The sequence below is a fragment of the Mirounga angustirostris genome, unplaced genomic scaffold, assembly GCF_029215605.1.
Source record: "Mirounga angustirostris isolate CCGP_5_RB_7025 unplaced genomic scaffold, mMirAng1.0.hap1 SCAF_6, whole genome shotgun sequence".
Classification (NCBI taxonomy): Eukaryota; Metazoa; Chordata; class Mammalia; order Carnivora; family Phocidae; genus Mirounga; species Mirounga angustirostris.
This window is the reverse complement of record NW_026991714.1, coordinates 130,132,351-130,146,126: the sequence shown is the minus strand read 5'-3', so window position 1 is coordinate 130,146,126 and position 13,776 is coordinate 130,132,351. Positions and strand designations below refer to the sequence as shown.

The 13,776-nt window shown below is 58.0% G+C and overlaps 1 protein-coding gene across 2 annotated transcripts in view; it reads left to right on the top strand.

Moving 5' to 3' along the window:
* The window catches only part of COL17A1 (collagen type XVII alpha 1 chain), a 51,171-nt gene that overhangs the window by 31,348 nt on the left and 6,047 nt on the right, over positions 1 to 13,776 (top strand). The window contains exons 25-46 of one of the 2 annotated variants that reach the window (XM_064595243.1): positions 135 to 170; positions 720 to 773; positions 1,023 to 1,058; positions 1,529 to 1,564; positions 2,249 to 2,311; positions 3,508 to 3,543; positions 3,805 to 3,876; positions 4,656 to 4,682; positions 5,562 to 5,597; positions 7,571 to 7,606; positions 7,802 to 7,882; positions 8,948 to 8,983; positions 9,510 to 9,587; positions 10,466 to 10,519; positions 10,657 to 10,698; positions 10,853 to 10,906; positions 11,557 to 11,616; positions 11,951 to 11,977; positions 12,256 to 12,288; positions 12,376 to 12,429; positions 12,722 to 12,772; positions 13,265 to 13,390. In XM_064595243.1, coding sequence (XP_064451313.1) covers positions 135 to 170; positions 720 to 773; positions 1,023 to 1,058; positions 1,529 to 1,564; positions 2,249 to 2,311; positions 3,508 to 3,543; positions 3,805 to 3,876; positions 4,656 to 4,682; positions 5,562 to 5,597; positions 7,571 to 7,606; positions 7,802 to 7,882; positions 8,948 to 8,983; positions 9,510 to 9,587; positions 10,466 to 10,519; positions 10,657 to 10,698; positions 10,853 to 10,906; positions 11,557 to 11,616; positions 11,951 to 11,977; positions 12,256 to 12,288; positions 12,376 to 12,429; positions 12,722 to 12,772; positions 13,265 to 13,390 — 1,128 coding nt within the window. The remainder of the gene's footprint in view (positions 1 to 134; positions 171 to 719; positions 774 to 1,022; positions 1,059 to 1,528; positions 1,565 to 2,248; positions 2,312 to 3,507; positions 3,544 to 3,804; positions 3,877 to 4,655; positions 4,683 to 5,561; positions 5,598 to 7,570; positions 7,607 to 7,801; positions 7,883 to 8,947; positions 8,984 to 9,509; positions 9,588 to 10,465; positions 10,520 to 10,656; positions 10,699 to 10,852; positions 10,907 to 11,556; positions 11,617 to 11,950; positions 11,978 to 12,255; positions 12,289 to 12,375; positions 12,430 to 12,721; positions 12,773 to 13,264; positions 13,391 to 13,776) is intronic. The other variant, XM_064595244.1, reaches the window with a different exon arrangement.

The window sequence follows — 13,776 nt, the reverse complement described above, 5'->3', positions numbered from 1 at the left end:
TTGCACAGGGGTCACCCTCCGATCCACTGACTTGGGGTCAGCTGGGAGTGAGCCCCCCCGCCCTTCACCGTGGGGTTGGACGTCCCTGGCCTGTGCCTTGCCCCTGATGGTGGTTGTCTCCTCTTCCTTCTCAGGTTCCAATGGCTCCCCTGGCCCACGGGGTCTCCCAGGTCAGTGTGCTGCGTACATCAATACGTGCTATTTCTGGGGAAAGGAAAGGAATGCCTAAGGGAAGAACATGTTTAAAGCAAAAGAAGTAGTTATAAACTGAGCCTTCGAGAGACCCCAAACTCCCGTTCTTCCGCGCGTCCCCTGAAGCCGAGGTCAGCTTCCCAGTGGGTCCAGTGAGATCCGTTGCGATCTGGCTCTGGCAGCTTCAGCAGCAGGCAGCCCCCGTCCCGCTGCGCCTGAGCGGAGTCCCTGCACCATCTCCTCCCGGGGGCCAGAGCCCCTCTGCCACCGCGGGCCTGGAGCTGCAGGCCATGCCGTGCCACAGGCCATTGTCTCTGCTCGTGGCCCACACGGTGTCCCCACCCCCAGGCCTGGTAACACAGGCAAGGAGCTGGCCTGAGACGAGGGAGCAGGGACATGGGGAGGCATCTGTAGAGCGCAGCCCTTGACTTTGCCCAGGGTGTGTGTGCACATGGGTCACATGTACACGCCCCTCAGCCCCAGGGCTGGGGCCACTCATCTGCCCGTGTGGTTTCCTTCGCTTGCAGGCCCTATAGGTCCCCAGGGGCTCCGAGGGGACGTTGGACTCCCTGGTATCAAAGGTAAGCTTGGGAGAGGGCTTGGGGGAAGGGGATGTCACCCTGTAGATGCTCCTCGCTCAAGGAGGAGGTCTTGGGGGCAGGGAGCACCTGACAGGTGTGACCAGAGGCCCATGCAGGCTGACAGGTACGGGAGCAGAGGGGAGGTCAGGATGGCGGGAGAGCCTGTCTGCACACACAGACCCTGCCCTTGCTTGGTCGTCCCCCCCCCCGCCCCAAGGTTCTTTATAGAGTTGTCTATTACCTTTCCAGGTGACAAAGGACCTCTGGGGTCACCAGGACCCAAAGGTACGTTGCTGCTCCTCAGACATCCCCATCATTGCCTGAGTCCTAGGAACCCAGCTAGGACCCCTGCCTCAGAGTCTGGGGGTGTATGTGAGAGCTCGTTCTAGCCTGGTCTCCCACCTGGGGACACTCGGGCAGGAATCAGGGAAACAGCAACCACATCACAGCGCTGTGGTTGGGTGGTCTGCAGGAGGGCCGGGACACCCCTCTAGCCTGGTTCTCCTGGAACCCGTGGCGCCCACTTGAGTGACAGCAAGGGGCTGGGGTCGGTCTGTGGGTGACCCTGGGGGAGGGCAGGCGTGCTCCTCGGTCCACCAATTCTCGCCCAGTTCTCACCAACCTCCTCCTGACCGTGGCTTGTGGGCACAGTGACAACTACTCGCAGCTGGGGGTCCCTCTCGCTGAGTGAGGGGGTTTTCCTGGCTCCCGACTGACGCTTCCTGCCTCTCTGCCCTGTCCCGTGTTTGTTGCAGGTGACCAGGGAGAGAAAGGACCCCGAGGCCTCACAGGTCAGTCCTGCACAAGCATCTGCAGTGATCCGTTAAAGACTATCTAGTAAATCCACTGGGCCCTGGAGGTGGAAAGAAATACAGAAGTGTGAGACAGACTTTCTGTCTAAAAACCTCCAGAAAACTTGTAATCTAAAAAAAAAACAAAGCAAAACAACAAAAAAACAAAAGCACAAGATAAAACAGTGAAGGGAGTGGAAGCCAGCATCAAAATGTATGTATAGTCCAGATGGTAAATGTTTGGAACAGAAAAGGGAGTTTCTGATTGTCTTAGATTATCTGGGGGGAATCCAGTTGGGAAAATGAAGCTCTTCCCAAAGTAGTGGAGCATTCATGCTCCTTGTGAGCCTCTCATCCACTTAACCTCCTGCCAGCTTGAAGGACTGAAGACGGAATCCGGAGCACCAGGGCGTTGGCTACAAGGGGCAGCCGTGTGGGGCCAGGGAGTAAGAATCAGGCCCGCTTCCCTTCGGTCCTGGTGTGGCTCTGGGCCCGTCCGTGCACGCTGCCTGGGGACGCTGACCGTAGCCACTAAGAGGCTGTGTCCCCAACCTCTGTCACCTCAAGCTCTCTGGTTGGGCAGATGGCAGTCTTGGGGGTGGGTGGGAAGGGAGGAGCATTCTCTTAGGTGTCAAACACGCATATCTTGGAGGCCTCCAGGCAGCTAGCCCGTTTCCTTTGCAGGTGAGCCAGGCTTGAGAGGCTTGCCTGGTGCTGTGGGTGAGCCCGGAGCTAAAGGAGCAGTAGGTGAGTGTTGCAAAGGAATGGATGCGGTAGGTCTGCCCCCGCCAGTCGTCATGGCCCGAGAGCTGAGAGCCTGCTTCTAGAGCTGCCTCTCCTGTTCTCCAGTCTGCCGGCCCCTGGCCAAGGGCCTGTGTGCATGGCTGGGCCTGGACAGTCGTCTCTGGGTTTCTCACTGCTGGGGGGGGGGGGTCGGTTGGTGGCCTATCCATGCTGGTCCCTGCCTCTGAGCCACTTGGGCCCATGGGGAGGACAGATGAGCATCGAGGTCCTTTGGGCCCTGCAGTGTTGCAGGCCCAGGCCTGGTACTCCAGAGCTGACGTCCCAGCCAGACCCAGGTTTAAGTATTTTGCTGATGCTTAGCATGGTGCTTGCCCAGCAGGACATGAAAGCTGGCCAGAGACCCTCTGAGGGTCGAGCATTTAGCACCAATTCCCAAAAGGGTCTAAGTACCACCAATGGGGATTAGGTATATTCACTTTCTCATTCATTTAACAGAGCAAGGAAGCTCTGGATGTACACAGGATGCCATGTGGGGCAAGTCAGATGCTTTACCTCTGAAAGGGGAGATAAAGCTCGTATAAGGTGACAGGTGCCCTGAAAGGTACAGAGTGCTATGAGGACACAGCAGAGAGAGAGTCCTTCCAACTAGAGGGATGAAGGAGGGGGCATTTCATCTGGCCTTAGAAAGTAAGGAAGATTGCATCGTGGTCAGTTTGGAAAATTCCACAGAGACAAAATGAGTGAGGAAAGACAAAGGGGGGGGGGCGCAGAGAAAGCGAGACATGGTCCCAGGAGGACACCCCTTCGGACAGAGGTTAGCGTAATGCCCAGAGCAGAGGAGATGAGAGCTTGGAGGACCTTGACTCCCAGGACCTTGAGTGAACAAGGCGGACACATACTGAGCATCTCGTGTGTGTGGAGTCTCACAGTAGGCCCTGGGGATGCAGTGAGGAGTTGCTGACCTGTTAATTCTCTGCAGGAAAATACACAATTCCTGGTTGAGGGGAAGAGGCCAGGGAGAAAGTGCCATCCAGAGGGGGTCCCAACGACGGGGCTTCTTCCGTGGTTGGTGGCTGTGGGAGGGGCCACCCGGGCTCCCCACTGGGAGATGACCTGCCGAGAGGCTGCAGGGCATTTGAGGGGGGCAGGCCCAAAGTCGCTCCTGGGGTAACTGATGAGCCGTGGTTCGGTTTTCCTAGGACCCGCTGGCCCCGATGGACACCAAGGCCCAAGAGGTGGGTCACTGCCCTGCTGTCCTCACACTCACTGCCGGGCCTGCCCCGCCCACGTCCCAGCAGGCAGGGCCCTGTCCCCTGAATCCTAAAGCCAGCAGGGCACACATCACGTGGACCCTGCGATGCCCAGGTCTGACTCCCCTTCTCCTTTCCACCTGCCCGCAAGTTACTCAGGAAACCCCCAAGAACAGAGGCTCAGAGGTGCTGGCTGGTTCAGCTTTCCTAAAAGGAAAACGTTTCTGTGTTGCTGGTGCTCTCTAGGTGAACAAGGGCTAATGGGGATGCCTGGAACCCGCGGCCCACAGGGGCCTTCTGGAGACCCCGGAAAGCCAGGTAACGGAGTGGGAAGAGGGAAGCACAGCCGTGCGTGCGTGTGCATGCATGTGCGTGCGTGTGCGTGTGTTTACACGCCAGTGCGTGTGCCTCATCCCATCTTCCTCCAGCATCTCAGCTGCTGCAAGGGCTGGCTTGCGCTGTGTACGGTGACCGCAGGTCCTGACGCCTCTGAGTCACCCATTCTGGTGATCTGGTGGCAGAAATTGACAACAGATTAACAGAGAGCGAGTTTTAGAAAGGAACAAGGAATGTCTTAAAAACTGCAAAGTCTAAGGCGATTGCCATACCTTGCCCCGTCCATCTCCCCTCTGGCCATCCCTGGACCCTCACCGAATGCCCCCCCCATCTGAGAAGAGGGGCCACTGTGGGGGTTTCCTCTCAAGGCCCACCAGGAGCCAGGCCACAGGGCCACGGGGTGAGACCAGAGCAAGCTGAGAGAGCTGCGAGGGCAAGGTGGCGATCATCAAGGGGCCTGCTCAGAGCGGGGGCCCCTGTTCCTTCAGTGCGTGCTCAGATAGGGAGCACCAAGGGAGGGAGTCTTGGGGGGCAGCACTGGGGGTCCATGAGTGTATGAGCTTGCTGGCTTCCTGGCTGTCAGATGCCGAAGGGTGTGACCCCAAGCAGGCTGCCAACCATCGCCTGATAGAGCAGTGGTCATGTCACTGCAAAGTCCAAAGAAATCTTTGTCCGGTGCTGGGAGGACCCTCGGCTGAGGGTGTGGCTCCTCAGCCCTTCGTCCATGTCTCTCTCTCTCTCTCTCATATTCTTTTCTGTAGGTCTCACAGGACCCCAAGGACCTCAGGGTGAGTCATGGGGCCCCTCCCACCTCCAGACGACAGCTGCCCAGCCGCCTCCTTCCGGCAAATGCCTCACCAGTCACCTTGGCGTTTCCTCTCCTCCCTGCACTACTGCGCCCCCCCCAACCCCACACACAGATGGGTTCAGGTCCTTTCACTGTGAGTCTTAAGAAACATCTGAGGAAGGAAAAATACAGAAAATCTAAAAAGACCTGAAGTTAAACCATGTGCCAATTCAGTCTGCCTGTCCCGGGGCGCAGGAGCCCCGAGAGGAAGCTCCAGGCCCAGGAGCTGCACTGGCCCCACAGAGACCCCCAGGGTAGGAGAGGGGGCTCCCCTCATGCAAGGGCCCAGTCTCCCTGGGACAGCTTCAGCGGCAGGGTCTGTCCTACAGTTGCACTAGCGTTTACCCCTTTGTTTTTGAGAAGCTGTCACCATGCCCACCCCCAACTCCTAAAGGAAATTGGGTAAAGATGTGAAATGAAGTCAAGCCGCAGGTCTCCCCCCAGGAGTTGAGTGCACGGGGCCTCCTTCTTCTCCTGGTAGAACTCAGCCACAAAGCCAAGGTGGGAAGCAGCAGCCCAGCCCCTACTCCCCTCCACTGCGGCAGGCGTATTGGGGGGCTCATAACCAGACCGACTGGGACCCCCCAAAGCTGTGTCCATGGGCCTCTGCCTCCCTCAAGCCCAGCGGTTGCCCCGTTTCCCAGAGAGGGAGATGGGCTCAGAGCAAGAGCTCCCCGAGGGAGGCAAGCAGGAGGCAAAGCCAGGTGGCCCTGCAGGTGGCACTGGGGGCTGTGCCCAGGGACGGAGCACAGTTACTGCCACAGGGGTCTGGAATTGCTGGCCCTCCATCATCCCCACTGACTTGTTTTAATCTCATCAGGACTTCCTGGTACCCCCGGCCGACCAGGAGCTAAAGGTAAGTGATTTTCCAATTCAGATATTCCTTCTTTTTACTAGCCATTTTTGTGGGAGGGGAGAGACTAGCAGGAGGGAGCCCCTCTCTGGCCAGACTCTGGATCAACAGTGGCATCTAGTGGCTTCAGCAGAAGGCAGTGAAGCTGGGGAGCCAGGGATTTGTTCTGATCCGCTGAGCCCTGAATCCTTGCTCCCCGCCCCCCCCCCCACACCTCTGGCCCCCATAGTCCTGAGCCTGGCCTGGTACCAGATGTCTCCAGGCCATTGTTGGAGGAGGAGCTGCAAGGGGGTGCTGCCTTGCAGAGCCTGTCCATCTCCTGGCTTGCCTCTAGAACATCCCTGTTCATGCTCTGTCTCCCTGGCTTAGACTTGGTCCCCCCCAGCGTGACCCTTCCCGGGGACAGGGACCACCTTCGTCCTTTTCGTTCACGCAGGCCTCCGTGTGCCTGCACACCCCACAACCTTCTCTGGCGGGGGCTCTGACAGGTGGGGAGGAGCACCTCGATGCCCCTCAGAGCACAAAGTCGAAGTTCCAAGAGGGAAGTCCTCTGCAAGGGTCTGGCCAGGGGAGGGGACACTCTCGTCCTGCTCCGGTCCTCTGCCATTGTCCAGTTCTGCAACCCCTAGATAGCAACCCCAGGCCAGTCCAGGGGTCAGCAGTGCTCAGGGACAGTTTTTCTCCTGTTCCAGTGACTCCACATTCCCGAATCCTGACATTCCGTGGAGCTATGCTGTCGTGAGCAGTCACGATCAACTTGGGGAGACTCTAGGAATGGAGTTACTACTTTCCAGAAACTATTCCCAGTGACTAGTTGGGCCAGGGAATTCTTTTGGGACAAATACATGTAATTCCAAAATAATAACTGAGTTCCTATATCCCAGGCAGACTAACCTCTGAGGCTATAGATCTGTTCATGGATTGATAGCACCTTTAGGAAGAGACTCCTAGGTTTGGGGATCCCTGAGGATACCAGACACCCTCTCCTTCTCCAGGGCCTGTGACTTCCTGTCCAAGAGGGGTTTCAGGCCCTTCCTGGGAGTGTGCGCAGGTGGTGGACAGCTCACCTAACGCCGTGTTGTGTTCCAGGAAAACAAACACCAGTGCTTTCTCCTCTTGACCTTGACCCCAGGGAATGGCAGATAGCAAGCAGAGAGCCGCCCTCTACTTCCTCCAAGGGGGAGTCATCCTCTCCGTCGTGGTGTGGGTGATGGACTTGCCCCCAGATCATGGGAAATGACAGAAGAGGCCCCCGAGGAGCCCCCAGGGGAGGGCTTTTCTGTCCTCCACTCTGTTCACTCAGTTCCCCAGAGTCCGTGCATTTCTAGTCCTGAGAGATGCCTCAGGCAGCGTCCAGTGGTCCTTAAGTTCAGGGAAGTGTGAACCCGAATCCCCTCGTTGGAAGTCCTCCACCCACATTTGCATTTTCGACCCTCTCAGACAGAGGCAGGAAAGAAATCTGTCAACCTCTGTGTAACTCAGGCTCTCCCACACTTACCAGCCACGGCCCCCCTTTCTACTCTGGTTACTCTCTACTACTGTCCCAGGAATTAGCATCCTGAGGGGCACTCCGGGGACCAGGCTCTCCGCCTCTGTCCTTTGGCCTCTTGGGACTCTTCCAACTGAGGCAGTTCCCAGCAGAAGCCTGGGAGGCCCAGCATGGGAGTGGGGATGACTCCTGGCCAGCCTGGAGAGGGAGACTCTCCCGCCTCCTCAGAGGAAGGCCCTCCTCGGAGTGCTGGCTGCTTCCAAGAGCTAACGGGGGCCAGGAAGCCGGAGGTGGCCCCAGGGTCTCTGGCCCAGAGACTGGTGCTTCCTGCATCCTGGGTGCTCCCCTGCGGTTCATTAAAATGCCTTTAGCCCAAGGGCTGGAGGCGCAGGAGTGGTTCTCAAACTCCATCAGAAGCCTTGGAGGTGATTGATGGAGCCGCTAATTGACCCTGGGAATAACCGTTCTCCTTCGCCTCCCCTCCCAGGTGAACCTGGAGCTTCAGGCCGGATCATGACCACAGGTAGGCAGGCCCGGGAGGGCGGACATCTGCCCCGGCTCTGCCTTGGGACCCTCGGGCAGTGCCAGTCGGGGCTTCTGGCAGCAGGGGGCAGGGCTCTCGGGTCAGAGGTCATGGGGAAACACCTGCCTGGCCTGGGTTCGCAGCGCCTCTGAGCAAGAAGAGTGAGGGTCCCTGTTCCGTGTGCTTTGTTTTCAGAGGGATCATCGACGATCACTGTCCCAGGCCCCCCGGGGCCTCCTGGAGCCATGGGACCACCGGGACCTCCAGGTGCCCCAGGTCAGTCGTTCTCTTGCTTTACTCTGAGGTTGCATTTAAGGACAGCAGTGTTTGCTCAAATCCTCAACCCCAGGGAGGAGCCCCCTCCGGCCCAGCCTAGTGAGCGCCCATCACACCCCAGCAGATACCCCAAGCACCTGGGAGGCATCGCCTCACTAGGCCCCCACAGCCCCCCGGGGAGCCTCAGACAGGTGCATGACTCCCCTGCGGTCACTCGGCTGAGCGGCCGCAGGGGCAGAATTTGGCCCAGCTCCTTCCCCCTCTGGAGCCTGTGTGTGACTTCAGTTTGTTGCCTTTTGGAAAACAATTTGATAAAATGCATTAAGGGCAACAAAAATGCTAGGAATCTGTTTGGAGAAACCGTCTCCACATGGTCCAACCGCAATGAGACGGCTACAGAATCACAGAGACTCCAAGCCGTTACTGAGAAGTGCGTGTCTTCTGAAGCTGCACCTGTGTTTTTACAAGATGAGGAAAAAAACATGCTGTAAGAAAACAAAATGCTTACAAATTAAAGGATTATAGGTGATACTTTTTCTATTTTTCCAAATACCTGTGATTTTGTTATATCTATTTTTTTCAGTTTTTTTTTTTTTTTTTTTAATAATTTCTACACCCAACGTGGGGCTGGAACTCATGACCCCGAGATCCAGGGTCACATGCTCTTCCGACTAAGCCGGCCAGGTGCCCCTATTTTTTAATTTAAAAAATTTTATGTATAAGTGAAGTAGGTGATTTAATACAACCAACGCAAATATGGGATCAGCCTTCTGTCCTGATGCACTCCAGCAAGAAGGGGATCCTGAGGGTGCTGAGAAGTCCCTAACCAGGGGGCGCAGAGAGGGCAGCCCTGCCTATCCCAAAGCACCGGGGTTCAGGAGAGGAACTCTCATGGGATGGACCACAGGGCTGGTCTCAAACGCTTATTGCTCTCAAGTGAGCCACTGGTCCATGCCTTGGGAGGCAGCTACGTGTCTCCCCGGTCACCTGCCCTTCCTTCAGTTCTTTCTAGAACTGTGACCCTAGATGTGTGGTAAAGCCTTTTCTTCTTGACTCCATGTCCAGGTCCTGTGGGCCCAGCTGGTCTGCCTGGACAGCAAGGTATGTCAGTCCTACAGGAGCCTAGGACCGTGGGCTCAGTGGGGAAGGCTTCCTTCCCAGGCTGGACTTGGGACCCCATCTTTAAGTGAGGTGACAACTTGCATTTGGGGAAGGGAGCTGAGGGGGTGACCCGGTGCTTCACCAAGGGCCTCGCAAGGCTTCAACTGCAAGGGGAAACACTTCTCCTCCTTCCCATGTTTCTGAGAAGATAGGAGTCCTCCAGACAGGGGGCCGAGGCTCTGTGGCCCCCTGGCCAGGGTCAAGCTTGGCTGTTTCATAAATGTCACGCCTCTTGTGACCAGACCCCAATCATTGTGCCACTGTCCCATGATTTATCCAAGCACCAAAACACGGGCTTAGGAAAAATTGGTCCAGTTGCTCCTGGGCTGTTGGGGCTGCGAACAGGAACGTTCACAGCCGGCTCTCCGCCCCGGCCCATACCCTGCGGGGCTCCAGGCCCTCTGGACAGAAAGCAGGTTGGGGTCGCTGCACATGGTGCCCAGCTGACCCTGTGTCCTTCTCACAGGCCCACGCGGGGAGCGAGGACTTGCTGGCGAGTCGTTCATGGGTAGCCACAGCTCCATCTCCGAGGTCCTCTCTGCCCGTGAGTGCCCCCGTGTTCTCTGGGGCGAGGTGACACCGGGGCGGGAGCGGGGCGGACGGCAATGCACTGGGGCCCCGCGGCAGCTGTCCCAGTGCGTCATCCTGGGCCCCGATGTGAGCAGGGATGACAAGTTGCTCTGAAAGGCAATGCCAGCCTCGAAGCAACAGCAGGGCTTTTGTCGCTCTGGGGGGTGAGTCACTGGTATGGGGCAGCTGTCAGAGGTTCTTGGGATTCTAGGGGGACTGGGGTCAAGTGGGGCCTCTGAAGTGAGCTGGGCACCAGAAGAATGGCTGGCAGGAGTCCTGCATCCCCCACTTGGAGCAGGGACCTGGGTCTGTGGGTTCTCGGCCATAGGCCCGGCCTGGGAGGGTGAGTTCTGGGTTCTTCTGTTCCTAGAGTCCTTTAAAGAGCCCACGCAGACATGCTGCTGGGCCTCCCCCGTAGACACCTGAATGGCGAAGACCACAGCCAAGCCTGGTCCAACAGTCACCATGTGCTAGACATGTGTCGTGGGACCTCCCTGGGTCTACACAGTGCTCCTGTGACCTAGGTCTTATGCCTCTGGTTTAGAGAAGAGCCAACAGAGGCCAAAAGAGATAAGAACTTGCCCAAAGTCACCAGCTGGAAGGAGCAGAGCAGGAGTTTGAACTGAGGCTGACAGCAAAGCCACGTCCTTAGCTGTCGGGGAGTTTGCTGGCAGCCCTGCCCTGCCTCGCTTGTGAGCAAGGAGCACCCCTAGCAGAGGGGGTCCAGAGCTGGCCTCTGGGGTGGGAGTGTAGCCCGGGTCCCTGGCACTGATGATCCTAATGAGGGGTGACACTGGCAGAGAACAGCCTCACGATAGTTTTTGCTCATTTCTGCATTTTTTCCCTCCACAGAAGGTCTTGATTTACGAGGTCCCCCAGGCCCACCTGGACCACCAGGGCCTCCAGGTGAGCATCTCAGGAATCATTGGAAGGTGGGGAATTGTGGGAGACAGGGCACTTAGTGAGGAAGCCGAAATCCTGATCACAGGGCAGGCCGGTTCCCTGCTGGTTCAGCATGGCCTCTTGCTTGCTCTCTTCTGTAGGACCTTCCATTCCAGGCCCGCCAGGACCCCGAGGCCCAGCAGGTGAGAGCTGAGCTCCCCGGTGAGAGACATAAGACCAAGGCGCCCAGAGCCCAGGCCTGGCTCTTAGGAAAGCGCTTCCCTGCCACCTCTCCCGGGCAGAGGGGTCTTGGCCCATAGCTTGGCTTTACAAAGTCTTGGTGGTTCTTTTATCTAGGAGAAGGCCTGCCAGGCCCACCAGGCCCACCGGGATCTTTCCTGACCAACTCAGGTAATGTTATAGAGTCAAGTCCCACCTGTTTTCCACCTCAGCCCTAGCTCCAGGACGTGCTGTGGTCACAGGCATGTGGTCTTCCTGACCTGCTCACCATGCTTCCTCCTTGGGACCCTCCACCACAGTGTGTTTGCATAAACTCCATAGAACGTAGAACGGGAGTTCTGCAGGTAGAACAGGAAAAATTGAGATCATCCCAGCCCAAGCACCCTGATAGCCCCTGCTAACCTAGTCGGAGGGAGGGAGCCGGTTCTGCTCTTGGAGAGCTTCTGGACTGACTGGTTTGTGACTGGGGACCTGGTTTCCATCCTTGGGAAGCCCAGGTCTGATAAGTAGGTGGGACACACACACATGAAAGGAGATAAATGTTGACTGTACAACATGGAAACATACGGAGATAACTTCAGAGCAAACATTAGCCCAGAACTTGCCCCTTGTGGAAAATCCACCCACCCATTTATTCGTCCATCCATTTGTTAGGTTTCTCTCTCATTTATATCTCTACCCAACCTTCCAACTATCCATCCATCCATTTATCCACCCGTTTGATGAGTGTGGATGGAGCATCTGCCGTGGGCCAGCCTCTCACAGATGGTGCTGCTCTCTCACAAATACCATGTCCACACTCAAAACTTTTTCCTCTGCAGAGACCTTCTTCTCTGGCCCCCCAGGCCCCCCTGGCCCCCCAGGCCCCAAGGGAGACCAAGGTGAGTAACGTCTGAGGGCACAGAAGGCTGTGCGTCCCTGCTTGCCCAAGGGGCCAGGAGGCTGGGCGAGGCTGGATGACCTGCGGCATTTGTGTGTCCTCCTGCCCTATCGCATTAGGGGCTCGGCAGTCTGGGGTGGGGAGCGGGGCGCACAGTGGCTAGAAGCTCCACAAGGAGTCCCCGCCTCCGCGCTGGCCTACTAGGAGGGGAGGCACGAGGAAGCCCGCGCCCTGGGTCCGCTCCATCACAGGAGCCCATCCCTCCCCCATGGGCCCCTTGAAGCCAGAGCACCTAGTAGGTGTGCATCTCACAACTGTCTGTCTGCTTCCCTCAGGCCCCCCAGGCCCCCGAGGACACCAAGGTACAGGAGAGCTGGCATCAAACAAAATGTGGGGTGGGGGGGGTGGGGCTGGCAAAAGCTGACCTTCTGGGAGCCTGGAGCTTCCTGTAAATGCATTTTGTCCAGACGAGCGTGGGTGGATCAGTGTGGGTGTCTGAATGGTTGGGACTGCGTGTGTGCACGCGCGTGTGGCAGCTTGAGGTTGGGGGGCCTTGGGAGGGAAGGTGGGTGAGGGCCTGGGGGGGAGGAGGAGGAGGAGGGGCGCGCCGCTGACTGACCCCTCTCGGTGTGTCCCTCAGGCGAGCAAGGCCTCCCAGGGTTCTCAGCCTCGGGTAAGTGCTAAGCCCCCGCCCCCACTGCTGGCTCTGGCCAGAGCCCCGGAGCCCTGGCTGATGGCTGTGTGTGTGGTTGGCTTCCAGGTGGATTCAACCTGCAGGGACCACCTGGCCCCCGGGGACCCAAGGGGGACAAAGGTCAGTGAGGGGAGCAGCCAAGAAGACAGGCCTGAGAGCAGGAATGGCTCCCAGAGTCTGAATAGAAGGCAGGCAGTGCTTGTGCCAAGGCTGGGGAGGAAGGAGGGGCTGCAGGGAGAGCGGGGAGGACGTGAGGACAGCCTCTGCCCGAAGGGAGCTCATGGTAGCCCTGCAGAAACGGAGGGACTTGGGACAACTGTTGAGTCATCTGCGGATAAACATAGTTGGGCTTAACCAGGGAAGGGTTCCTGGAGGAGGTGATGCCAACAGGGCTTCTCGTTTTGGATTCCAGGTGATCCTGGGGTCCCAGGGGCTCATGGCATTCCTGGTGGTCTCTCTCAAGGTAAGAACCAAAGGTGACCAAAGTCCTTCTCCCCCAGTTCAAGCAAGGACACTGATTCACTCATCAGTCCACCCACCCACGATTCCGTGTTGATCAGGTTGCTTCTCCACGAGCTAGGCCTCAGGGCGGCCCTTACGGTGGTTCTAAGTTGGTGGGGGTGGGAGGGAAGGACCCTGCGCAGTAAAGGTGGTTAACGATGCAAAATGATGGCGAACAGAACAGACCTGGGGGTCAGGGGCACGGGGGTGGTGAGCAGGTTGCTGGAGGGAGGGTCTGGCCTGGGCAAGCTCAACTCTGAGCCCCTTTCAGACAGTGGCTGCTCCAGGCACTCCCTTCCTCTCCTTTTGGAGGGACCCTCCTCTTTGCCACCATCTTCTTTCTCCCACTAAGAAAGGCCCTTCCTCCTCGGGCTGTGGAAGCAGGTGTCAGGGCCCTTCTTTGACCCTCGGGTGGGCTTCTCCTAGTAGACTCAGAAGGCTTTCCTTCCTGCAGGGGGATCGTCGTCGAGCACCATGTTCATGCCAGGCCCCCCGGGTCCCCCGGGCCCCCCAGGGCCTCCGGGCTCCATCAGCAGCTCTGGCCGGGAGATCCAGCAGTACATCTCTGAGTACATGCAGAGTGAGTGATGGGGTCTGTGTGTGTGTGCGTGTGCGTGTGTGTGTGTGTGTGCATGTATGTGTGCGTGCGTGCGTGTGTCTGCTCTGGCTCTGGCATCTCCAGTGCTTTCTGCAGCTCGGCTATTTCAGGAAGCCTCCAGTCTCCTCCTCCTTATGTAAATAAACAGGACAGATCCCATTGCCTGTACCAGTGGGGGCCGGTGGGGGAGGCTCTGGGAGTGGGTGGGAGCCGGAGGCGGCGGGCAGGGCCAGAGGGCTGTGCTTGCGTGTGCGTGAGTGCGTGCGGCAGGGGACAGCGGTCTGCAGGCCAGGCCTAGATCAGAAATCCACCCCTGGAGCCAGGATGCGTGTCATGCACGCCCCTCACTGAACCCACCTTCTCGCGGC